Source organism: Meles meles, chromosome 3, assembly GCF_922984935.1.
Source record: "Meles meles chromosome 3, mMelMel3.1 paternal haplotype, whole genome shotgun sequence".
Taxonomy (NCBI): Eukaryota; Metazoa; Chordata; class Mammalia; order Carnivora; family Mustelidae; genus Meles; species Meles meles.
In genome coordinates this window covers 154115364-154141831 of record NC_060068.1, presented here as the reverse complement: position 1 = coordinate 154141831, position 26468 = coordinate 154115364, and the positions used below count along the sequence as shown (strand labels likewise).

The following is a 26468-nucleotide window of genomic DNA, read 5'->3' as shown; positions in this document are numbered from 1 at the left end:
GACTACTTACTAAAAGGGATTTAACCTTTCATATACACGGTTATGCATGTCATAGATAGATACACGTGGAAGGCAGTAAGGGCTTACATACAACAGAGAGGGGAGCGCGCGGCAGACCTGCTCAACGATAGAACAGCGGGACGTAAAACCGGAGCGCACGGGTCTTTGCACACGGCTCCCGAGAGGGGGCCTGTCAGAAGTGCTCCTTCTGATGCATTCCTTTTCTCAAAAATAAAAATAGGGAAGAGGCTGAAATGGGGGGGGGGGGAGATGAGGGAGGGCTTTTCTTAAAAAGGTAAAGTAAGTGATTTTTGCCTACTGAGAAACTTTTTAATACTTTGAAAAGCATGGACCCTTGTTCCCAATCAAAATTTCCTTTGTCACTTTTCTTTGCATTTTGCGACCACATATACTTTGGCACCTTGAAAAGAAACTTTAATAAATAAGGGGAGAAAAGAGCAACTCAGTGAATGGTAATAAATAACAATAACTTAAATCTCAATAAATATCTTCTCTATATTTCTGTATCTGAAACAGATGCATTGCATCGAGTAGCTTCTCTGGTCACTGGTGACCATGCTTAAACGGAGCTGGGGGGTATGTAACCTCTGTCTCTTTGTAAACCGGCAGGCCCAGCAGGTCCCCCTGCCCCGGGGCGGCTGGGGGCCTTCCCCACTTGCTCTCCTGCAAGAATGCTGCCGAAAACCACAACTGGTTTCCTGTTTCCAAGGTCATCAAGGAAATACCTTCGAGTTTGTTTTTAGTCATGAGGACAGCCTTTTTGGTTCCTAGCCAACTTCTTCCTGCCCCGCGCACCAGGTTCCAAATCCATCACTGACCGACCGTTGGCAAACCATGCTGGCTTTGGGAAACGTCAGGCTTTGACTTTCAAATTCAAAGGTAACGATCTCTTGTGTCTTTGCTTTTTGTGTTGTGTTGTTTTGTTTTTTCTTCCTCCTCTCCAGGGTATGTTTCCCCTGAGTGACAGAAAAATAAGCCTTTCTTGCTTTCAGCAGTAAAACGTCGTGACAAGGAACGACACCAGGATGACCGTTTCCCAGGTGTCTCCAGATGTGTGAAAATAAACCACAGGAGATACACTGGTCTGGTTTCAAGTGCATCCGCAACTGCGCCCGGGGCTGGCTGTGGCGGGCTGTGTCCGATGACGGGAAACATCCAACCGGGGACCCCAGCCCTGAGCTGCTGGTGACATTGGCTGCCGGCGACATCGGCTGCCAGCCGGGAGAGTCCAGATGGCTGTTTCCTCTCCCGTCCAGTTCTCTGTAGCTGAATCTCCCTCTACCAGGCTCCCCCAAGGCTGCCTTCCTCTTCCTCCTCCTCCTCCGTCCTCCTCCTCCGCCTCCTTGGTCCTCATCTTCCATTCGGGGCTAACATTTCCTGGGAACCTTGGTCCCTTTCTTTGCACTGTAGCAGGAATGCAATACACAGCAGTCTCTGGAGCCGGAGTCAGACACACCCACACCTTTTAGCGGAATGCTTTCTTAGAATATGGTAAACCAGGTTGTCATCTAGAAACGACAGGTCGTCATCGTAGGCGATGGGTCTGCAGCAAGCCTGCCCGACTTTGTCACTCACCAGCCTCCTACTTTTGGATAAGTTCTTTAATATTTTGTCGTACATTGTCTCGGCTGCGTCGCAGGAGCCGCTGCAGTACCGAAAAATCAGTTCCTCCTTGGTTTCGTAGCCCAAACCCAGGTCAGTGACGTTTAAATGTATCGCAGTCAAGACACAGCCCCGGTTTCTGCCGCGCTGGCCTCGCCGCCCTTTCCCCCTGGAACCTTCTGGGGTACTGGCCGCCGCCTGGCGATTCCGCTCTCTCCGGGGTGGCACGGCCATTTGCTTCTCAGGTGACCTCTTCAGCCTTCGGATGGTGGCCTGAATAAAATCCATGACGTCGTCAAACTGATCAGAATAATCCTCTAGCATGTTTGCTGTTCAGCGAGAAAACAGAAAAGGTCACATGAGACAACAAGGCTGGTTGCAAGCGGGCTTCTCCGGGAAAGTGCCTGCAAAGTTAGCCTAGCAGGGACCCCCAGTGCAACCAGTAGCTGGTCAGGCTAAATGACCAGTGCAGCCTCCCCCCTGATCCCTGCCGGGAGCAGAGGTGAAAATGCACCCTTAGAAGGGAAAGTGTCCAGTTAAAGGAGGAGACTAAAATAAATGAATGGATGAATGAATGAATGAGGAGAGTAGCATGTGGGGACAGACACACTTCCTTGCAGAAAACAAGTACTCAGAAGCACATCTTCCGTTTGAATAACATCTGTCATTTTTTTTAATCTTCTATTTTTTTAAAGATTGTTATTTATCCATTTGATAGAACACAAATCGGCTGAGCTGGAGGCAGAGGGAGAGGGAGAAGCAGGCTCCCTGTGGAGCAAGGAGCTTGATGCGGGGCTTGATCCCAGGATGCTGGGATCATGACTGAGCCTAAGGCAGACGCTTAAGGACTGAGCCACCGAGGCGCCCCAACATCTGCCATTTTTAACCAGTCTGTGTTGCAGTTGCTGGGAGCTGGTGGCTCCTTGAAGGCTATTTTTCTTGGCTAAGAATCGGAGCTAGAGTAGGGACTCTCAGATGGTATGAGGAGGCAGCTCTTCTCAGAAGTTTGAGAACTTGGGGTTAGAGCAAGGATTCCCAGTCTTTTGGGGTTTTCTGCTCTGTTGCAGCATCTGCTTTGGCTGATCAAGTAAGAGGTGAGGAACTGTTTGAACAATTTAATGCATTTCTAAAAGAAGAAAGTCATTTAAACCCCTCATTATTAGGGCCTAGAACTCTTATGGTCCCCTCTTCCCCATTTTAGGTAACTTAGCATGTTTACGGTTATCTGTGGCTCAGAAAAAGACACCTCAAAGTAGTCATTGGCAAGAGTGAACGTATTTTGCTGAGACCACGGTAAAGCAGAGAAGGATTACTTTGTGCCTGACTCCTACAAAATTGTTTTGTCATGGATTTGTTTTTAAAGATTTATTTATTTATTTACTTGGCAGAGAAAGAGAGAGCACAAGTGGGGGGTGCAGCAGACAGAGGGAGAGGGAGAAGCAGGCTCCCTACTAAGTAACGAGCCCGATGTGGGGCTTCATCCCAGGACCTTGGGATCACAACCTGAGCCAAAGGCAGACACTCAATGGACTGAGCCACCCAGGGGCCCCTGTCATGGACTGATTGTTAAAACACATACCAGGAATCCTGTGTGTAAAGCAAAATCCAGCTAAGGCAATTTAACTATACCAATTGCTTGATCGATCAATTGATAAGTCTATTGATGAAAACTGATCTATCTAGTTTATGTAGAACATATAATCTAGGATACATAGTAATGAAAAGAGTACAGATTGTGTGGAACCCCTAGAATGCCTCATTGTCCGATATCTGGGATTTGGCTTTGGAAAGTCCTACTGCCTGGAAGTCACGAAGCTGCTCCTACCCTGGCCTGGGCCCATTGTCTCTGTCTGGATTACCGCAGCTGCCTTGAGCTTCCTCTTTCCAGCCTTACCCTCCTTCAACCTATTTTCCACTCAGCAGCCAGAGCTATTAATGTGGGTCATGTCCGTTCTGCTCCAGACCCTCCAACGGCTCCCCATTTCTCTTGGAGTAACAGTCAAATTCCACACTGGCCTAAGGCCCTCACTGGCCTAGCCATTCCTTCTCCTCCAGCCTTTGTCACCTCTGATCTTCTCTTCTACTTCTCTTTTCCCCTACCGCCTCTCCTCCAGTTTTCCAGGCCTCCTCACCGCTTCTCACACATGGGGTTTCTCAATACTAGCCCCACTGACATTTTGGGCAGGATCCTTATTTGCCGTGGGAGGCTGTTCCCCACACTGTAGGTTGGTGAGCATCATTCCCGGCCTCTAGCCAGGAGATGCCAGTGATATGCCCCCACCTTTCCTAGACATTGCCAAATGTCCCTGGGGGCAAAAGCACCCTGGGTTGAGAATCACAGATCAGGAGCTCAGGGCTGTTGTGCTGTCTGTTCCTTCTCTGCATGTAACACTGTTCCTGCATAGCACCCAGTGGCTCACTCCCACAACCCTTCAGGTCTTTGCTCAAATGTCACCACCACGAAGTCCAACCCTGACCTCCCTGTTTAAAATACAATGTGTCCCCAAGCCTGAATCCAGACCCCCCTGCCTTGCTTCCCCACCCTCCACCATAATACTATCTTTCAGTGCACTATAGAACTGATTTCTTAAGTTTTTTATTTGTTGTCTGTCTTCTCTGATAGAAAGTCAACTCCAGAAGGGAGGGACCTTTGCTTGGCTTGTTCACCCATGGATCCCAAGCACTTAAAATAGGATCTTGTCCCTGGAAGCCCACCATAATTTTTGAATGAAATAGGGCACTTCGTAAGGGGAGAAGAAAGAGTCCTTAATTTTTCAAGGAGGCGCTTAGACTTCGGTTAAGAACCACACCATCATGAAATAAATAGCTCCCAGGTAAACAGCCCATGACGTCACATGGGAAGCAGCCATGCCCTGAGTGACATCGTCATTTTCCACCTGAGAGTGAAATATCTACCTGGCCAGCTTCCTGCAGCAGGCAAGTCTCTCAAGGTCTGACTCCCCACAGGGCTTGGAAGGGGCTCTCTCTGGGAGGACTGGTGTGGGAGGAGCTCTGATTAATCATTTCCTGGGAACCACTTTCTCACTGAACTTCCTTAAGAAGTTTTCTTCTTAAAACACAAAAACCTTTAAATCACTCTGTATAAAGAAATGAATGGCTTGAGGAATGAGCTCTTTATGCTATTGGTGATTTTTTCCAGTAATAAGCTCTGAAGAGGAAATTAGATGTGCTCAGTTTTAAAAAACCATACTTGTATAGAAATCTGAACTTCTAAAATTGATGTATTAGGGGTGATTAATCAAAATACCACAAAAGTCTTCATGTTCCCCCAAAAGATCCTTTGTGTTACAAAAGGACTCACATGAAGGGATTCCCGCTCCCCCGCCAACTCTACTCAAGAATTCTTGAATAGATCAGTAACTTAAGAACCTGGGGACATAGAAAGTTAAAATCGATTAAGAACTGAAGATTAATCAGAAATCAGGAGGAAACATTACTAAAATCTTAACATAAATGCACAGGAAAACATTCAAGTTATAAAAGTTCAATTTACGGGGCACCTGGGTGGCTCAGTGGGTTAAGCTGCTGCCTTCGGCTCAGGTCATGATCTCAGGGGTCCTGGGATCGAGTCCCACATTGGGCTCTCTGCTCAGCAGGGAGCCTGCTTCCCTCTCTCTCTCTGCCTGCCTCTCTGCCTACTTGTGATCTCTCTCTCTCGCTGTCAAATAAATAAATAAATAAAAATCTTAAAAAAATATTAAAAAATAAATAAATAAAAGTTCAACTTACACTGGTTTAGGGACTCATTAATTAATGCAATGATAAATTACATACTTTTATATTACTGGAGTTATAATAACAATTTGAATCAGTATTTGTTCTTATTTATTGCCTGATCCTTTCAAAGTTCCTGAAAATCATTTTCCCACCTTTTCGTGACATTTTGACTACATGGCTCTGTCCATTGGTTTTGCTTGCCAGGTAAAATACAGAGCACCCTGCTAAATTTGAATTCAGACAAATTGCAAATACATTTTTCGTATAAGCAGTCCTAAATGATGTTTGCAACATACTTATACTTTGTTATGAGAACGTTTAGTTCCTTTATTTTAAATTCCAGTTGGCTTTTCAAGGTGAAGAGTATAGCAGAGAGAATGCACCAGCCACGTATGCTTTAGGATGAGGTGGTAAACAGATTATTAATCTGAATCGAAAGGCTTCCAGGAACCTGGGAAGCAGTCAATAAATGCCTGATGTAAAACCGAAGGATACAGCTGGTAAGAACTTTTCCTTTTGGTGGGAAAAATCTCTCTCATGCCTGGTGGGTAATGTGGAAATATTTATCGAAGCCCCAGTTTTAGGCTCCAGGCGATTCTCATTAAGCCCAGAGGGTTTTTTTTGTTTTTGTTTTTGTTTTTTAATTCTTCCCTTTTTCCTTTCTTCTCCTTAAAAAATAAAACAAAACTAACTAACTAAATATTTAGTTTGCAAGTTTTACATGGATATGAATTTTGGAAACCAGAAAAGGGTAACATTATATTTTCCAAGACAGGTTGGGTGGGTGGCCGACATCGCCACTGACCCATATTATATTTTCCAAACCACAGAGCAAATAGGCCTGTCTCTTCCAACTAGATTCCTAATTCCAGGCCTCTTGATGCTGACTGAGTTCCCTTATGGAGAGGCGCCTTAATTTATCAACACGAGGCATTTCGGGGGCACGAGGAGCTCTTCGCTTCACTGTGCCTGTTCTTAGAAATTCTGCAGAGGCTTCGAACCCCAGGCTCTGGCCAACCCATAGTTGCCTCTATCTTCCAAGAATTCATGAGCTGAGGGGAATGTAGGGGATTAGGGTTTGGATTAGTTCCCTAAATTAAAACTTAATGGCATATCACTTTCTTCTGCATCCTATAAAGGGCTTGGCAAAATGTCAGCTATACAAACAGCCCTCGTGAGTAGTAACTTTGATAGTAAAATACTTGCAAACCACAAAAGAAGAGCATCATTTTTAAAAAACAGGTCAAACACTTGCTCATTTCCCAGACCCGTTTGGAGGATATGTCTTGGAAAAAACATGTCTAAAAGCTAAAGTTTTTGAAAAAATCAAAATACGCAAATGCATTTAAAGTGACCCTTCAGTATGCAACCAGATATTTTGGCATTATTCTCTTCAAAATATTTTAACTTTGATGTGCCCTTTGTATAAACAGTGCTATTTAAACAAATGAAACCTTGTACTGGGGGAATATTTCTGGGAACAAACCGTTCACAGCAGAGACCTTGCCTCCTTTGATTATGGGGAAAGACAGTAAAGTCACCTCAGGAACAAAGGACTGGGATATTGACCATTTTGTAAAGGTAATTGAGTTTTTATAGGAACAATGTAAGGACGCAGAGTACTTCTTGTAATAGCCTAAGTCAAAAGTACATAATTCAAAACATTATCTTAGTTAAGCAGGCATCCCATGGACAAAACGGTCTCCTAAATATTAGATTTCTCTTAAGAACAGTACAGTTTAATCAAAGGGGTCCTTTTATATTCATATCAGGTTGTCCGTCTCTCTGCCCCAGCCAGGCTGTTGGGGGGGGGGGGCGTCTAAGCCAGCCTTCAGCTTGTCTTCAACCCATGGGCCCCAAAGGTAGGCAGCACAAGGAGAAGACTCCTCCCCCAGAGTGCGAGTGGGCTCTGGGGACAGAGGGAAGGTCCCTGAGGTTCTGAGAGTTCCAGCAAATAAATGTGGGGGGGGGGGGTAGGGCTAGATCCTGGTACCCACAGTATCCTCTCTTAGAGGAACAGTCTTCCAGGCCAGAGTCAGCCTCAAGGATGCAGGGGCCCCAGAGAAAGGTCCCGACTATTTCTTGCTCTGGGGGAGGACCAGCGTCTATACTCCACTGTAAGGGAGCCAGCTGCTATGTACCAGAAGGGCAAGGGTTAACACACTGAGGTCCACGGGTGAGCTACTGCGTAAGCCAACACCACACGGGTTTTACTCTAAGTAGTGCCCTGTTCCAGTGGGTACACCCGGGGGGGGGGGGGGGCTGGGGGAGGTAAGGTCACGGAAGGCTATGCCCAGGCTGCTGAGGTACTGGGCAGCCTGTCCTCACAGGGAGAGCCTCCCTGAAAAGGCTGTTCACAGACAGGAAGGGACAGGAAAACCTGGGGGTGGGAGTATTTAATCGGATATCTTTACCTGCCTGTACCCTAGATACAGTCTAGACTGCTCTGTAGAGTACCCACATGCAGAACACAAGTTCTATCTATCCACACACACGTATACGTACATACATGTGTGCGTACACGTGCGCACATGTGTGTTTATATGAAAAGAATCAGCCTGACTGTTAGAGCTTCTCAAGAAAATTCCCAGCCCATGTCATTCTTTGGAATACATTATTTTTACTTTTCAATAAGATATAAACATGATTTTTCTTCACTAATACTGAAATACTGAAATATTATAAGTATTAAAAAACTTAAAAATTCCTCACATTACAAAATTGCATCATTCTATGTTTTAAAATAACAGCTTCCTTGATGCACATAAAATACTACTGATATAAAGGAGGGACGGATGCCTCTTTTCCTACAACATCAACTTTAAGCCCCACAACATCCCTGCAAGGCTAACTAGGGACTGCGTATTATTTTGACTTCACGGATCGGGAAACTGAGACTCAGAGAAGATGAAAAGAAAGTCCACGTGACTCATAAATGTGGACTCTGTTGGTTTAAAGTTCAAACTTAAGCTAAGGCTCCATGCTACACCTGTTTCTAAGTACAAAAAAAAAAAAAAAGCTTACTACAATGCAGCTTTTTAAGTCTAGGGGCATGTGGCAATTTACTCTGGAACAAGTTGACAATACGCTGATTTCACCTGAACACATTTACCAAGTCCAGTGAGAAACAGACATTCTGTTGGAAAATTCAGCATGAACTGAGTTACGTGAAGGAGATGCTAAACTCGGGCTCCTGCGGGCCACAGAATACAGTAAGTCGTCTCCGGGAAGGGAACAGCCATGCTGTTCAGGGTCACCTCCCATGCCCTGGGTCTTGCATATCACTCTAAGGCAGAGCTGGCAATTTCCCAGTTAAAACCGGAAAACCAGCAGCCAAGGGTGGCGGCGGATTCCGACAGAGAGGCCCCATCTCCGGAAGCTCCTCAAACTCACTCTGGCACCAAACGACAAGGCTCTCAGGGCGGAGCAAGAGAGAACACAGCTTCGAATTCCAGTCTGGGGTCAGTCCCTGACCGTCTGGGGACCTTGGGCCAGTCACTGAGTCCTCCTGAGCTCTACTGGACCTTCTCTGGGGCCCTCCCCAGTGCTAATGGCCTGAGATGCAGATGGTGGTTGCTGAAAACATTTGTTTTGGGTGACCTTTGTCAGGGAGAGGCCGCCTCTGGCTGTCACCCCAGCGGCGTTCTGCCCAGGGCCCCCGAAAGCCCACGGGAGGTATTTTAAAGTCTCGCAGTTCTCGACCTTTTCAGTTTACCTCTTGGCTCAGTGCATTGGTTACATCTGAAATAATCACCACGGAGTGTCTCTCAACTCAACATCTTCCTCTGCCCCATGCAGGAGAGGTAAAAAGAAGTGTAGAAAGGGTGCTGAGTCTCAAGACACCCTAGGTTCTAGGGGGTTCTAGGGATTTCTAGGGGGAGGCATCCTTACACCGGAGTCTCCATCTGTAAAGGAAGGGATGGGGCTGATGGCCTCAGAGAGGACATAATCCACCACTGTCCGCCTTCCATCTCCATCGACGGGAAGTCGAATGCTAAACTTGCCATTTTCTTAATAATCTCCATTTTATCCATTTCTGTTTTTGCTGCTTCAAGTATGTTTTGGTCATACCCAGCTTATGATTCCAAGGCTAGAATCCCCCACTGTGACTGCTACCAAATGATCACGGGTCCAGCCTGCCTTGCAAGCTATTGACTCTTGTTCTATTTGAACTTCAGCGACCTCTGAAATGTGTGGTGTTATTCCACGAGCATGTTCTAGTTCTCCGAAAAATTCTACAGAGTTTTGTCATCTGCTACTAGTTATTTGTTAATTTTGCCACTTATTTGAATTAATTAAAAATAAAAAGCCTATGGGTCACTAAGCACCAGAATGCAGATACGTGTCACATTACATAACGATCATCGTCGTTTTCCTATTTTAGACAGAGTACTCTCCCAGATTAAATAGACTGGCCTAGTCCTTGGGTACTCCAGGGTTAACTTCAAGAGGGGTCTATGGCATCTAGTTCCCTAAGAGTCACTCACCAGTTGAGGTGGTTTACTAAGTCACTGTGACCATTGCCAGAGCTACAGTGCATTCTCCTCATGACCGGTGGTTTGTTGACAGGAAGGCATGACATGGGTTTATTTGAAAAGTATTTGCTTTGTAAAAACACCAGTGTTTTGTTGTTTAAAAAAAGCATTTCTGGATCCTCTCAAAGCAGAAGAAAAAGACCCAACTAGTATGCAAACCATTTCCGAATATAGAAAGGAGCCTTGAGTATACTCTTAAAAGCCACTTTTCTCATCCAAATGCCATTTTATTTACCATCTCCAACTACTTTGACCAACATCTCACACAAGTATTAGATATACCATCTTGAACTTTTATCCCACAACTTAACTAAGAAAACCTGCCATGAGGGTAATGGAAATCATTCCAGGAAGACAAATAGCCCCGAAACCTCACCGAGGAAGAGACAGACAGCGTATTCATTTTGCCATCAGATTCTGATTGCCCGGCTCTGATTTCCACCTATGTGGTCCATGCTTTCGTTATAGTTATGTTAATAATTTTACAGTAATACAGCATCGCTCCCCTGGAAGGAAAACGTCCATCCTCTTGCTTTTAAGTCACAAACACAGCCCACAGGGTGTCCATTTGTTAACTAATCCATGAACACCTGGCGTGAGCTAAAAGCACTTCACGGTCGGCAGTAAACACCCCCGTGCTAACGAGCACACCCCATGAGCTCTGAGATTGCATTTATGAAAACCTTACGGGAAGGTGAGAAAATTACTCAGTAAAATTAAGCACTCAAATAGCCACTTGGGAAAAGAATCCCTTGCGGTGTTGAGGCAGGTGGGTTCTGAGGGGAAACTCCGAAAGGACCCTGGGAGCAAAGGAACCTTTGCTACTCCCCTCCCACAAAGGCCTGCGTGAGGCCAGAGGCCCCACAATGCTCTGGGGCTCTGTGTTCTCATTCCCTCAGCCCCTCCCAGGGGCCCACTGAGCGGCGGCTAAGAGGAACGCTGACCGTCTGAGGAACTTGGGCAAGCAGAAGACCGGCAAAATGAGAGGAGCATACATGGGGTAAAAGAAAAGTGTTCCCTGTCATTTGAACCAGATTCCTACAGTCAAATGTGAGGAGGGACTTGCTATGCAACACACACTGCTCCCCCACCCCCGTGAAAGAATTTACTGGCGTCTCAAAGACTCTTCATGGAATCAGCTACACAGAGCATTCAAAAATAATTTCATTTACAAAATCAGCCTTCCACCTCAGTGAGAGAGGGGTGCTTCTTGCCCATCTCACTCACTTTGCTGTGAGGCCACGCTGGGACCATGCAGACATGCGTGGCTCTGGGGGAAAAACCGGTATTGGTGGCTCCTGACGTAGGACACATCATCAGGAACTCAGTATTCTGAGGATTTTTGCCTGAATCTCGTAACATGGAAAAAGTCACACAAATTCCAATTGAAGGGCAAGTCTACAAAAGAGCAGGAAGACAGCCTGAATCTGCAGAACTTTCAATGTCATGGGAAGGAAAGGCTTTGAGCTATTCTCAAGGAAAATAAAGAAAGGTGATCAATGGGGTACCTGGGGTCCTGCGATTGAGTCCCAGATCGGGTTCCCTGCTCATCGGGGAGCCTGCTTCTCCCTCTCCTCCCTGCTTGTGTTCTCTCTCACTATCTCTGTCGTTATCCCTGTCTCTCTCTCTCTCAAATAAATAAATTAAATCTTTCCCCCAAAAAAGAAACATAATCATCAAATGCAATTTGCGATTCTTGATTAAGAGGAAAAAACACACAGGATATTATTGTCACGGCTGGGGAAATACAAATATAGATTGTGTATTGGGTAACAGTATTGTTAAACTTCCTGAGACTGATCACTGAACTGTTGTAATGTAAGGTAATACCCTTGTTCTTAGACGGTACAGAAGCATTTGATGTTATGTTTGCAACTAATTCTCAAGTGGTTCAGGGGACAAAAATGAAGCAAAATGCTAACAAGAGGTCAGTCTTGGTGAAGGACACGTGGTGTTTATTGTACTATGAACCATGTACTATGAAGTCCCATATGAATAAACCAAGATATGCTGAAGTGAGTGGTTCCATATTTCATTCTGGCCAGACACCACAGCAAGGCTCTGGGCTTCCCCTGTCTGTCCACCTACCCAACCATCTCTTCATCGTGTAATTAGGATCCAGAATTGTGATGGTTGTCGTGGATGTATATTCACATGTGTCTTTGAACTGGAAATGAAGTCCTATCTTTTCTGACCAAAAAGCATTTATCTGGGCTATTTAGTTTGCTAGTTTCCCATGAATTGAAGAAGCTAAATTTGCAGCTCGAAGATTTCACTACAAATATATGTGAAGCACTCCTACAGTTCCCTAATGGGCTGGAAATTACATCTCGTATGACTATTAAACTTGTGATTCAAAAATTTTAGGTATCCTCTGAGAAGTGTGCAAGAGTTTTTCAACATTCTTTCTGCAGATTTACAGACAAGAAAGATTGAAGACTTTTAAAACCATGCCTTTCCACCTCCATGATCTTATTAAAGCCATGCAAAAAGTGGGTTTGCCTCTCCTGAGCTAATTGGTAGATTCCCGACAGTGACCCCAGCTCTCCCTGTGCAAACTCACTCCTGCTCCCACCATGGGGGTCGCTCTGGCCCTTATGCAGTGGCCCTGAATTTCCCATGTCAGTGTCCTCTTCTCCAGGGCTGAATAGGACTGATCTGAGAAAAAGTACCTCCTGGAAGGCCTCCCAAATTCTGTCAGCCTACCAAACATATGAGCAGAACTCACTTGTCCCCACATGTTAGGAAGCCTCCTCTCACAGCAACAGGCATTGGTGGTATTGGCGTATGTACAGAAATTCACGTTTCTTCCTTAAAAGCTGCTGATCTGGACTTCAAAGTAGCCACTAATCATAGGAGCTTTGGCCCACTGCCACCCAAATGGAAATGAAAAAAAGGCCTTAGGGGTGTCTGAGTTCCTCAGTGGGTTAAGCTTCGGCCTTCGGCTCAGGTCATGATCCCAGGGTCCCAGGATCAAGTCCCTCTTGGGACTTCTTGCTCAACGGGGAGTCTGCTTTTCCCTTTGCCTGCCGCTCACCCTGCTTGTGCTCTCTCTCTCTCTCTGTCAAATAAATAAATAAATAATTTTTTAAGGTCTTAAAAAATTTAATATTCCCTACTTCTATTAGCTGACTCTTTGGACTTCCTTGAAAAATCTGTGTTTCAGGGTTAGTGAATGTATTTTTAGTAAGCCAATGTTTGTGTTTTCTTAATCTACTAATATGGGAGCACAGTCTGTGTAAAGCCAAAAAATACTGGCTTTGAGGCCAGAAGTCTGAACTCTGGCTTCACTACCTACTCGATTCATGACCTTGAGCAATGCTCAAAGTCCCATTTCTTCATCTGTAAAATGGGATACAAGTATCTCCTCCCGTTCAGTAGAGCTCAAATGTACTCAATTTTCAGACAAGTTACAAAACTTACTCGTTTAAAACGAAGTCAACCATCTGGATAGCCAAAAGGTGCTATGACAATACTTTTAATATTCAGTTTTTATTTATAGTTATTGACTTCCTTGAGGGTTAATACGTTGATTCAACCGTGCCTGTGCCTAGAACATGCCCTTTATTGTGCCCTTTAAAAAAATGAGAACACAATACCTCAAAATGAAAGATATGCCTAATGCTATAGACTCCAGTCCAAACAGCTCGTGTGCCTGAGTAGCTTTTGCGGCGAGACGGCTTTGCAGCGAGATCCCACACCCACAGCCACCTGCCGGCTCGAGATGCTCCCGTGGACCCTCCACTGCCATCAAACACAGCAAACCCTCCCTTGTCCCGGATTTATAGCATCTCATCATCTGGGGATCACCTGCGGAGATCCCCTAAATTTCATACTACTTCCCGCCACCTGTCCTCAGCTCTGGACAGGAGGTCTGGCCTCCTCCTTGGAGTTACCACCTGTCCTTCCCCATATCATGGTCATAAATTTGCCCATGCTTCTCCCTAGTCTGGAATGTGTCTTTCCCCCTTTCCTTTCCCTTCCTAATACCCATCTTTCAAGTACCAGCTCAAATCTTCCCTCTTCCCTGAATCCTTTCCTGCTGTGATCTCCAAATCCCAGTGACCTCATTGCTAAGAATTCTTACCATGACCTCAGCTAATATAAGCCCCTTGGTAGACATATCTGTCTGTCTGACAATCCGCCCACCCACCCATCTGCTTCTCCGTAGTTTACAACAGACCATAAGCTGTTTAAGTTCACCATTTTGTCTTTTTGATGCCACACAGCACCCAGCACATGAAAGATACTTAATACTTGCTTCTTGATTGAGCTCAAGTGATTAATTAAAGAATAAGTGTTTTAATTGAATGAAGGTGCAATGGACCATTAAGTGCTAAACGAACAAAGATGAAAGGGATGTTGGTGGGGGCGGATTGCCTTTATTTTTATATCACAGAAAGTAGAATCTTTTCAGCATAATTCTTAGGCTCTCGGATCAGCCGAAGGTCCTAAGACCGGCCAATCCAAATTAAGCCTGAAATAGCTTTCTGTAAACAGCAAGAGTGTAATATCGGTCTCCAGACTGGGGCCAGAGTGAGTTGTTGGTCTCAGATCTCAAGTGAGGAATCCATTTCTCCTGAAAGGGTCAGACATGAAATTTCTTGATTTCAAAAGCCTCGTCCCAAAGGGCTGAGTCCCCTTCCAGCTTAGGTATTTACTTTATCATAGCACTGCTCATTCACATAGTAAAGCAAGAAGAAGCAATAGGTAAATGCTGCTTATTCATTCCAAGTTCTATATCCCATAACATTAGATTGGAAAGCTTAACATTGAACTAGTTTCTAGAAGCTTCCTTTGCTGGATAACAACAGACTGAACATTTAGTAAAGTTCACCAGAAGGGTTTTGCTGTGTTTCCAAAACATCTTAAAATTAAGCATCTTAAATTAAATATCCAGCAGGGATCACTTAAAGCAGAAATACTCAATACAGGTGGCCTACAATCCACACTCCCCTATCACTTACACATATGGGTCTGCCTGCCTTGGCTCCCTTCTCCCCAGTGGGGGAAGAGGGTCTCCCCAACATGTCCGTGGGAAGCTGGTGGGGAAAATTCCACAGGAACTCCATGGGCTCAAGAAAATGGGGAAGGGGGGGAGCCTGGGTGGCTCAGTGGGTTAAAGCCTCTGCCTTCAGCTCAGGTCATGATCTCAGGGTCCTGGGATCAAGCCCCGCATCACGTTCTCTGCTCAGCGGGGAGCCTGTTTCCCTTCCTCTTTCTCTGCCTACTTGTGATCTCTGTCTGTCAAATAAATGGATGGAATCTTAAAAAAAAAAAAAGAAAGAAAGAAAATGGGGAAGGGAAGGAGCAATGAAACCTGGGAAGAGCCAGGGGGCCTGACCCAGGGAGCAGAATCCCAGGCAAGGTTGGCCTGACCAAGTGTTTACCAAATGACAGAATTTGGGGCCCCAATTTGCCTCCTTGTAAGGCTTGCATTTCTTTCACTGTCCATACTATATTTTGCTGCTTGAAATCCCAGCATTTAGAGCAAAGTCTTGGCAGAGGCTGAAGGAAAAGGTGGGGAAAAGGCTTTCATCGGGCTGTTGGAAGAAGGAAGATGGCCTCTACTAACAGCAGTGCTTACTTATCAGGCACTTACTTACTTTACAAAGAATTTTCTCATTTAACCCTCAGAGCAACCCCAGGAGAAAGCTGTAATAGCATCCCTATTTTCCAGGTGAGGAAACTGAGGTTTGAAATATTAAGCAAGAGCTGGTTGTGTGCCAAGGCTGGGACCCAAACCCTAGTCTGATCCAATGCTGGGAACTGGAACTCTTGCTTGTTGGGACTCCCTGATTTCTTGCTCTGTGCCCTCTTTCTGCAACTTATGGGAACTGGCACTCCGGGAAGAGGCTCTAGATTAATAATACTATGAACTGTATTTCAGTTATATTATGGTTTACACCTAGATTTTTGTGGGCTGGCCTGGGAACTGGATAGCTTGATTTATAAAATTGTTTCCACAGGAAATTTCATGATGTGCTACCCAACTGGGGGAAAATAGTCTCATCGTATTACAATAAGTTGTGTATTACCTGTAATTATAATTTAACAAAGCCCAATCTTTCTTCTAGTTGGCCTCTGGTCACACAAGAAGTCTGCCTTCCTGGTCCAAGGCTGTTCACGTTTAGTTCTGGTTCACGGTGCTACTGGATTGTACCACTGCTGGACATACTTCCACTAGAAAGTATGTTCCGTGCAGGCAGAGACTTTTGCCTGTTAGGTGTACCAAGGATCTCCTAGCACCTAGGACAGTGCCTGGCCCACAAAGGCACACATGAACTATTTGTTGAATGAATACATGCTTTCAGATTGCAAATCTTAAAACCACATGCACTTCATGCTTTTGCCTGTGAAACGCATTTAGAGCTGTCATTCACGGCCAAGATCTGACACACAACTAAGATGAACTAACCTTTAAAAAATTCAGACAACCTTGTGCAATAGGGTTTTAGTCGCTAGTTGAAGACCTTCCTCCCACCGAGGAGTTTTCTCCCAAGCAGCAAAATCGAATGCTCTGCTCTGTGTCTCCGTGATTGGGAGAAACTCTGGTCCCAGTTCAGCCGACCTGCCTCCCACGATCGTGGAGCTCTTGCACTCTGGGCAAGCTGCTTTACCATGAGGAGGGGAAGGGTTTAACTGGGTCAGCTCTGCAATGCTATGAGATCTGCAAATTTCACCTTCTAGGTTCCTCCCAGCCTGCTCTAATCACCCTTTGGAGAAGATGCTGGCAAAAAGCAAAATACAAGAAAAAAAATCACTAAAGGGAAAAAGATGTCCTTGGATGCCCCAAAGGGAAAACCACAAGTCCTTGAGTTTAGACAAGTTCACGGTTGCCACAGGAAGCAGCCACATTTACTTTATAGTGAACCTGTAGGCAAGCAAGCGAGCCAGTTATGCATTCTATGTGGGTAGTTCACCCTGTGAAAATGCTAGGAACAGAATTCTGACTGTTTGATTTACACTGGAAGCAGCAGGACACCTGGAACCTCAGGGGTGTGCAGGCTAGCCCCCTTCAAACAGCACAGAGTGCTTAAGGTGGCACAAAAGCACCTTTGCTCAATCACTAAGTCACAGGCATTTGAAAAGTGGAGGAACTATTTTCTCAACGCAACTCGTGATTTAATGTGTTTGTTCATAAGCGTTAACCAGTCGCACGGTGTACGGTGTGCAAGATATAAATGTCAGCATCATGACAGGAGCCTGCTGGCCCTGGTTGAGCCTTCGAAGTCTGCACACTGTCATTCCTTTGCCTTCCCTGCACTAACAGCTTGCTACCGAACTGAACATACCTGGAAAGAAGTCAACTTGGCTTAGAACGCAGCTCAGTTTCTCTTTGGGAACATTTCTGTTTCAAGTGTCCTCTAGGATCTATTGGGTCTTCCAGCAGATAAAACGGAATTGGGTGTGTTCTGCTGGTTCAAATGTAAATAGAGTAGTAGGAATCTTGGCCATTGATGACTTAGCATCAGTTCTGGAAAAGGGAAGCAATCTCCCTTCTCCCACCTGTCCTTTGCACACCGCCACCCTGCCCTCATCAGTAGGATTAATGCTATCTTGCTTGCTTTGTCACTGGTTGTATCTTACATGGGGCACAGATTTTCTTAGGGTATTATCAAACATAATATTTCAACCCTGACTACACATTAGAGTTACCTGGGAACATCTAAATCTCCCAACGCCCAAGCCACACCAGAAACCAATTAAATCGGAAGCTCTCAGAGTGAGGCCCAGCATCAGTGTTCCATTAAGGATCCCTGGGTGATTCCAGCGAGCATGGGCTCTCTCCTTCTGAGTCTTTTCCCAGAGGACAGTGAGGGCAGGACCATGAAGGCCAGGGGACAAAGTCTTATAGCCACTGGTGTTTTGGAGTAGAAAGGCCTCCCCTTACTGCAAGGTTGTAAACTGTTCACCGAGTTGTAAAGTACATATGTAAGTTGGCCAAAGTCAGAATTAGTTAAAAGTAGAGCCAGATGGGGCACCTGGGTGGCTCAGTGGGTTAAAGCCTCTGCCTTCAGCTCCGGTCATGATCCCAGGGTCCTGGGATCAAGCTCCACATCAGGCTCTCTGCTCAGCAGGGAGCCTGCTTCCCCTTCTCTCTCTGCCTGCCTCTCTGCCTACTTGTGATCTCTCTCTTTCTGTCAAATAAATAAATAAAATCTAAAAAAAAAAAAAAGTAGAGCCAGAACCAGGGGCACCTGGGTGGCTCAGCGGGTTAAGCATCTGCCTCAGGCTCAGGTCATGATCCTGGGATTGAGCCCCAGGTCGGGCTCCTCGCTGAGTGGGGAGTCTGTTTCTCCCTCTTCCTCTCCCTCTCCCTTGCTCATTCTCTTTCTCTCTCATAAATAAAATCTTTAAAAAAAAAGAGAGAAAGTGGAGCCAGAATCAAGAGCCAGTATTAAATAAGCCTAGGTAGACAGGACACTAAAATGCTAGTTAGATTTCCATGAATTAATCAGCTTCATAATCAGGCACAGTCATATTTCTCCTGAGCTTTCTGATTAGAGAAGTACTGTCTAACACTGCGTTCCTGTTCCTCTGGCCTAGGCTGTTAGAGTGAATGAAAAGCCACTTACTCAGCTCTCATGGGTACTATTCTGAAGACAATGATACTAAGGGGCATTTTAAATTTAGGTTTGTATCAGAGAAACTTTTATGTACGCTAAGGTGGATATTCATGGCTAAAACCAAACCCTTTAAAAATAAATCTATATAACTAATCGACAGAAACTCTTAAAACAGTTACTTTAATTTCAAGACATCAACCATGTTCTTTTGCTAACCTTAAGTCACTCTTGAAGTCTTAATTTAGTTTAGAGAATGCACTATTTCCTCTTTCTTGGGACTTTTGGAAGAAGAGGCTTTTATTGTTGTAATTAAGCATAAAATAAACATCCCATTTCCTGAACTGCATTTTCAGCTGGAGGCCACTAGGTTTGGGGGACTCACAGCTGACTTACAGGGTTGCTTCTCCTGTGCATATGACTTCAGTTTGTTTTAAGTGGAAAACAGCTAGTGGGATAATGGAAGGCCATAGTGGTAGGGTGACATCTGGGCTATGGCTCACTATTGCTTTTTGGGGGTTGTGTTAAATTTTCGAGTGCTACCTCTATTAGCTACATACTTCCCCAATAACCTTTAACTTACAATGTACGCACATACCCTGTTTAATGCAACAGATAAACTGAAGAGCCTATGGCAAATTATAGCAAATCATAGTTGAACATGCCCTCATGGAGGTCTATCTAAAACATTTTCGAGAGGTAAATCACAGATTTTTATTTATTTATTTGTATGTTCTTTTCTTAAAACTTAGTATTGTCAAGTGTGGAGCCAGCTACAGCTTTTCCCCCTAGTCCTAGCTAGCACTACTTACCCTTAAGTCTTTCTAGAACCGGAACTTTTCTGAACAGATTTGACACTGCCCAGATGCTTGTTCTGGAAATCGAGACCCTTCTGTGTTTTCTCTGACTCGGGCTTGGTTTTGGAAAACCTCAGCCTCTTCCCTTGCAAGGGCAGTTCAAGATGGAAATACAACTGTTTCCAGAATTCAGCACAGCCAGGCACACCCAAACGGATAAGAAAGGAAAAAACAAAACAAAACGGGAGTGCGCGTGTATGTTAGGGAAGCGGAGAAAAGGGGACAACTGTGTCTTTTCCTGCGGTGCTGGTAGTGACTGGGGGGAAATGTTCATCCGAATGCTAAACGGGTAGCAAAAAAATGTGATACCCTCTGGGCTAGGCAAACCAGCACGTGTCCCATACGGACGGGGCGTCAGGGCTTTTGGGCAGCAGGCAACAGGCACACCCTGGGAGGGGGGCTACCGCGCGGGCGTGGGAGGCCGTCCCGCCGTCCCGGCTGGCTTAGGGTGTGTGCGGGCAGCGGACGGGGGTGCGTGGGGGTCCGTCGGCGGCCCCCCCACGCGGGGAGGGAACGGTTCTTACAGTCACGGCTCAGCGCGAAGGGCGCGCGGCGGCGGCCGAGGGAGCGGTCTTCGGCGGGCGCCTCGGGAGGCCTCTTACCGGCGGGCAACGGGAAGGCGGACGCGGTGTGGAGCAGCACCAGGCAGACAGCCACGACATCCCATAACTTCATCTTAGAGTCCCGTCCGGCAGCGGCACCTGCACGGGCGGGGGAGAGGACCGGCGGAGGCGCGTTAGGCCCGGACGCCCAGGGCGCGGCATCCCCGCAAGTCCCAGGGCCCCGCTCCAAACTCGTCACCGCCCTCCTCCGGGACGGCAGCAGCCCAGCGCTTCCCTGGGCATCCCGCGCCCTCCTTCCAAGTCCCCAGCTCACTCCGCGGTCCCGGGGGCGTCCCAGGCGCGGCTAGGTCTCCGCCTCCAACCTACTACCCCCCTCCACTCCTGCCAGCGGATCCCAGGGGTCAGAGTTTCCTGCGGGGCCAGTGCCCCGGCAGGTACCAACACGACGGCACCACGATACCTGGCCAACAACGACGAAACCCGTTCTGGTGTCCCCACTGCCCCATTTCCCCGTGGGACGAGGGGGCAGCCGTCACCCTGCATCCTCCGCCCGGTTCAGGGCCCTCCCACCTTCCCGCAGCTCTCAGAGGTCCCGGGAACCGACCTTCGAGCCAAGCAAGCGGTCAGCTTTTCATTTTACGAATAAAATCAAGGACCCTTTATCCGGGGTCCAGATGCTCCGGTCAGCTGGCTGGGCAGGCTTTGTGGCACCCCTCACCCCGCCCGCGCGCTTCATTCCTCCCACTTATTTATAGAAGTATTCTGTCGCTGAAGGAGTAGTAGGGACTTGGGGACTTCTGGCCTGTGTGGGAACACCTGCGTTACGTTACTTCCCAAAGCATCAGCTAGGTTTAAAATACTGCCTCCACCTCTCAAGGTTAGAAACATTAACGTATGAAAGACCTAGGAGAGCATACAGTAAGCGCCCAATAACTGCTTTAGCATGGCTGTTAGGTAGGATTTGCATTTGCCTTGACAATTTTAATGCTTCCTTCTATACTGGAACACTTTCCTCTATTTCACTTTTGTAGTTTTGCGAGATTCTGACCCTCCAGCCCCTTCTCCCCGCTCAGAGAAGTCTTGAGATCCCCACGCCAGGTATCCAGGAGGATGGTACCGCGCAGCGCGGGAAGGGGAAGGGAAAGGCCTAGAACCACCAAAGGGTGCGTAGTTGGGGCTCAGTTCTCTCATCGAGGGGGTTCCGTTCATCTCCTCAGCCCTCAAAACCCGCAGAAAGGCGGCCTACACCAGCGCAGCCGTGGGCGGGGGCGAAAAAGGCACAGTCATCTCAGGGCCAAGCCCCACCCAATCAGGGGGTGGAGGAGACCCAGGCACTTCGGGGTGTGGTGTTTTCTCTTGTCTTCCCAATGTCCGTGTTCCAGTTTTCAAGCAAATTAAGTGGAACCTACGGGATTCAAGTAGTTAATTATGCCTCCTCCTTCATAGACGATTCTAAGGAAAATCTCCTTGAACTTTCTCCATGGGAGAGAGTAAGACAGTGTGCAGGTAAACGCAAAAACTTGGGCTCGGCATTTTTCGGGGAGCTTCCGGGCTCACCACCTCCCGTCCCCCAACCCTACCCCCATCTCCACCCAGAACTCCCGCCCAGATTCCCTTGCAGGCCACCCGGGGAAGGGTTTAATTCGGCCGCCACCTCCCACCGCTGCGGAGACGAATGCATTTTCCATCCCTCGGGCGTCTGTTAGCTACGCAGCTGTGGGCCTCGGGGTGTTTGCAGGAACTGGGAACTCCCGGAAACCTGCAGCTAGCACCCGGCCCTTTTTGCCGCGCGGGCTGGTTTACAAACCCGGGAAAAAGCAGAGGCTCTAGATTCTGGCGCCTGGGCCTAGGGAACACTGCACCCAGGCCGTGCAAAAGGAGCGCACAGGAGAGAACTGGAGGGGACGCCAGGCCTCCCACCCCTTCGCCTCGGTGCCAGTTCCAGGATGCGTGCGAAATGGCTGGCGGCCCTGAGAGGCAGGGAGCCCCGGGGTTAATGCGCCATTCCAAATCGCGGTGCCCGCCAGCAGAAAGCGACGGAGGCACCAGATTTCCCTTCCGCATTAAGAGGGTTTTTCCTTTTTTTCCTGCTTGGCCGACGGAGAGCTTTTTAAATTGGACGTGGGGATCCTCAATTAGAATTGTGGAGAAGCTGGCAAAAGAGGAAACAGTGGAAAAGTCTCCGCTTCGCCAGAGGAGGCTCCCGGCTCCCGTTCCCGCCCGCGGCCGGGTGCAGCGCAGGCCCGGAAAGCGCTCCCCCACCTCCCCCGCGGCAGGGAGGGCGCATTCCTCCCTGCGAGCACCGCCGGGCCCGGCCCCACTCGGAGCGGCTCTTCAGTTCCCGGTATTGCTGGGCGGAGGAAGAAGGGGGTTTGGGAGCTGAGCACACACAGTGGTCTGTCTACTGAGAAGCTTTTCCCAGGGCCCATCTGGGCGCCCCCCCCCAACCCCCCGCCGCTTCCCGGTTTGTCTTTTTATCGCTTTCTCAAAGCACAGCTGCAGGACGTGTTTCTGCTGCAACCGGCCGCCTTTGCTACGCGCGCGAATTGCTTAACGCGCTGCCACGTGCAGTAACCACGCTCTCCTCCCGAAGTCGGCCCCGCCAGGTGCCCCCGCACCCATTCTTGTACCCCACAGCCTACTCCCCCACTGCGCCCGGGACCAGTGCTTCCCGCAGGGCAAAAGGGTTGCTTCGCGGGCGCCCGTACCCGGCGGCCCCCAGGCCCGCGGGGGAAAGGGCGCCCCAGAGGGCCCCAGTGCCCGCAGAAGCCGCCGCTCACGGTGGGGCGCTTCTGGGTTCCCAGCACCAGGGGGCACCAGAAACCTTCCGAGTCCCGTGGCGCCCACGCGAACGAGAGGCTGCGTCATTTTAAGTATGAAATCCGTGAACAAACACCCCCGGTCCCCCTACAATCCTTCCCAAATCCACATTACCCCCAGGAACTTCCGGATGTGCTCACCAGCTTGCCTGCTTTTCAGGTTCCTACCCTCCATCCTCTCTCCCGTTTTTCCCTTCCCACCTCACCTGATCTGGTTTCTCGGTAACCTGCTTTTAGACTTTCCCCCTCCCCCAATTCCCGCGTCACCATGACAGCTTCCCCCAGGGTGAGCGCCCCCGCCGCCAGTGCCCCCGCACCTTCCTCTGTCTGGCAGGATGGGAGGTTTGTTTGGGCTTTGCCTTCAAGATCCAGGTCTGGCGGAGAGAAAGGGGAGGCGGGGTGGTGGGGGGCGTGCTGTAACTCAGGGGTTTTCTTTTGGGATAGGGACAGAAGTTGCTGAAGTATTGGTTTTCTTCAGTGTTCCTCGTGTCCTAGCCTGACGGAGGACTTATTTCCCCGTAACTGCTGGGCCGAAGACCAGGGTAAATAAAAAGTGAAGGACATTTTCTGCATGCAGCTCTGGGGAGAGGTCTCTCCGGTAAGGGTCCAAAGACCAGGTTCTAGGTCCGGCGGCACCCGAACCCCTTGCGAGACTGGACTGGGGACGCTGCGGGACCCCTGAGCACCTGACACTTGTTGAAAAAGCGATACTGTCCCCCTAACCCCCAAAGCGAATGTGTGGCTGAACAGTGAGAGTGACAGTTGGTCCCGGCAAGGCAGAAGCCCAGCAGCTTCCACTTCGAGGGCTTTGCAGGAAGAGGCGCGTGCGTGGAGTTGGAAGCTGCATTCTTCCTCGGAATACTTAAGCGTATTTTCAAAATACTGTGGAAGAGCCGAGCACGCTCTAGCACACCGGCGTCAGGGGCCGGAAGAGTTGTGTTTGTCCCCGCCAATGAGCAAAAATGTTGGGAGCACGGGGTTGGGCAGCCCCCCCCCCCCGCCCCGGGGCGCGCACGTCGGCTCTGCGGGCGGGTTTGCTACAGCCAAAACTAGGGAGGTGCCAGGAGGTTGGGGGTTCCGGTGAAAGTCCATTCCCCTTCCCAGTGAGGGTTCGTTTTCACCGGGTGGGGCTGGTAAACCAAACCTCGGCGCAGTCAGCCCAGAGGTGGTGCAAGGTAGTGGCGGAGGGTGTTAATGGGGAGGTGGCACAGAGTTACAGGACAAAAGAGGTCATTAAAGTGATCACTTCGATGGTCTAGTGGAGACTTTGAGGAGTTTTAAGAACCTGCTCGAGGCGGAGACCCAAGTCCTGGACTGTCCAGGCGGTCCCTCTCTTAACCTCGACGGGCATGGTTTTCTGAGGTTGCGGGCATTAGGAAAGTGCAAGCGACCGGGTTCCGAAAAGGGCGAGGAACGTGGCTTTGCAAGACGGCGCCCTGAGGACGTGAGCCCACAGTTTTTAGGCTCTCAGCACCTTTCAGAAGTCCCTCCCAGGGTGTGCGCCTTTCCTCGGAACATACCCCAACAAGCTCAATAATAAGTTACGCGCCCGCGATGAGATCTCTGCAGTTGCAAGTCCAGAGAATGCACTTTCTGGTCGCGGTGGGTTCAAAGATGACCCCAAACCTGCCCGTCCCAGGACTTGACAGAAGAGCGCCCCGAGGAGCCGGGGAGGGAAACTGAACCTCTCGGACATTACGGGGTCCACAGGCATCTGGGCACCAGATATCTTTGCCCACGTGGAGAAGGCAACCGGCGTCTCTGCAAGGCCAGCCCCTCTCGCGTCCAACTTCTCTTTCTCCTCTACCCTCCCGGCGCCTCGGTTCGATCTAGTCTTTTCTCTTTCCGATCTCACCGCTTGTTCTGGGGGCCAGGCGCACCCCCTCTGTCTCCCGCGCCCTGCAGGCCGCCCCGGCCGCCGGCGACTCAGGCGCCACCCCCCTGTTCCACCCCGGCCCGCTCTCCCACTTACCTCGGATCCGGTCTCCGCAGACCCCCAGTTGGACATTAACTCCAGGAGCCCCGAGTCCCAGCCAGGAGCCCCATCCGGGCAGAGGGCAGGAGCGCAAAGCCCCGCCCAACTGGTTAGCGGCACGAATTCGCAATCCTGGGGCAGCGAGGGTGCGCAGGAGGCGGTAGCCAAGACTCCCGCCGCCGCCTCGAGAAGAGCGAGGGATGCCGACAGCTCCCCCGCCGAAGCCCTGCACCCCCAGAAACCGAGGTCCGAGCAGCCGCCGCTGCCTTGCGGGGGGGGGGGGGGGGTGACACGGCTGCGCGCGCCGCGCTCTTGGCCGGGGCTGCGCGGGCCCGGGGCGCGGCGGGCGGCTCAGCTGCGGCGGCCGCGCTCTGCGCCTTCTCGGGGCGCAGCGCTTGGGAGCACGAGATGGGCTGGGCTGATGCTGCCGCCGGAGCTGAGGTCTGGCCTGGAAATCCGATCGAGACACCACGTCAACCGGCGCGGGGAGTCCCGTGAAGACATGAGGGCGCCAGGAGCGCAGGCTGGTCCTTGAGAGCCCGGGCCGGGGGGCCGGGGTGGGGGAGGGGAAGCGCGGGGGCCCCGAGAGGGGAGGGGTCGGGAAGCGGTTGTGAAGGAGGAAAAGGAGAGCAGTGAGGAGGCGCCCGCGCTCCCGAGGAGGGGGCTCGGGGTGCGAGTGGGTGACGCGAGGCGCTCCTCCCCGGGGTGCAGGGAGAGCGCTCAGCGCGTGGAGACGCTGCCGGGTTCGCGTCTCCTCCTCGCGGGGTAGATCCGAAGGAATGTGTGGAGCTCCGAGCAGACCAACCGAAGGGGGCAATCTGAACTTGACCGCGATGCCGGCACCAGGCTTTGCCCCAGCGCCCCGCGCTGTGAGGGAGGGCGCTCCGTCGGGTGGAGGTTTACCCTGGGCTTTCCTCGCGCCTGTCAAAGGCTTTCCTTCCTTCCCGAGTGTCTAGCCCTCTCGCGTTTCTGCAGGGCAGAAGGCAGTGGGGGAGGAGAGGAGCAGCTTGCTGGAGTCCTCCTCACACTATGAAGGAGAGATGTGCAGCGGCCCAGCCAAGGAGGCAGAGTGTTTGCCAGGGGACGCTGAGAGTGGGGATGAATTTATAGGACTCTCACTCTGTGACGTGCCCTCCAGTGGCTTTTCTGATTCGCTTTCTGACCTAAACACACATTAGTTTAGTCCCCATGCAAGGGCCAACACGGTCTCCAAATACCTGCTGGCTGAAGTCAGAGGCTTTGCATATCATGTATTACATGGCAGGCAATGAAGAAGGCTTCTGAGGCTGGCCGGCTCCTCAGTCCTAGGCTCCATTTTCATGCTGTTGTAATATAATATCAGACGTGGGGTAGGCACATACATTCAAAATCCCAATTCCAGAGGGGTAAGATCATTTTATCAGGAACAGGTCAAAGGAGGTTGGGCTAAACCTTCTTTTATCCTGATTTTGCAAAATGCGGATGGGAAACTTAAGCAAGCACTCCATTGGGTGCTGAGTTTCCAGGGAGCTGGGACCCAGCTCCCTTTCCTGATCTCTGTGAGACCTTTGAAGCATTCCTTTTGTTGGTTAGCTTACCACCAGAAGCAGCCAGAGCCTTCTTTTTGTAGAGGACATGAGGAGGGCAAGTCCTTACACACCCCCTGCGCCTGACTCTCCCCATAAATACATCTCTTTCACACAGCACAAAATTAACTCTGCCTTTAAAACAATGTACTAAATAAAGTAAGTTTTCGCTCAGCTGAAGCCTGCCTTTCAGAAACCATTGGGACCTGAATTCAGGGGGACCTCT

At 49.2% G+C, this 26468-nt stretch overlaps 1 protein-coding gene across 2 annotated transcripts; it reads right to left on the bottom strand.

Annotated features, from left to right (window-relative positions):
- Positions 1–1467: 1467 nt before the first annotated feature.
- GDNF (glial cell derived neurotrophic factor) lies at positions 1468–25619 on the bottom strand. Of its 2 annotated transcripts, none has more exons than XM_046000565.1 (3): positions 24675–25619; positions 19845–20021; positions 1468–1952 (listed from the first exon to the last, which is right to left on the bottom strand). In XM_046000565.1, the coding sequence occupies exons 2-3, from the start codon at positions 19993–19995 to the stop codon at positions 1468–1470; spliced, it is 636 nt and encodes a 211-aa protein (XP_045856521.1). In that variant the 5' UTR covers positions 19996–20021; positions 24675–25619. The 2 variants fall into 2 exon arrangements, with proteins under 2 accessions (XP_045856521.1, XP_045856522.1); XM_046000566.1 differs by having other exon boundaries at positions 19923–20021.
- Positions 25620–26468: the final 849 nt, after the last annotated feature.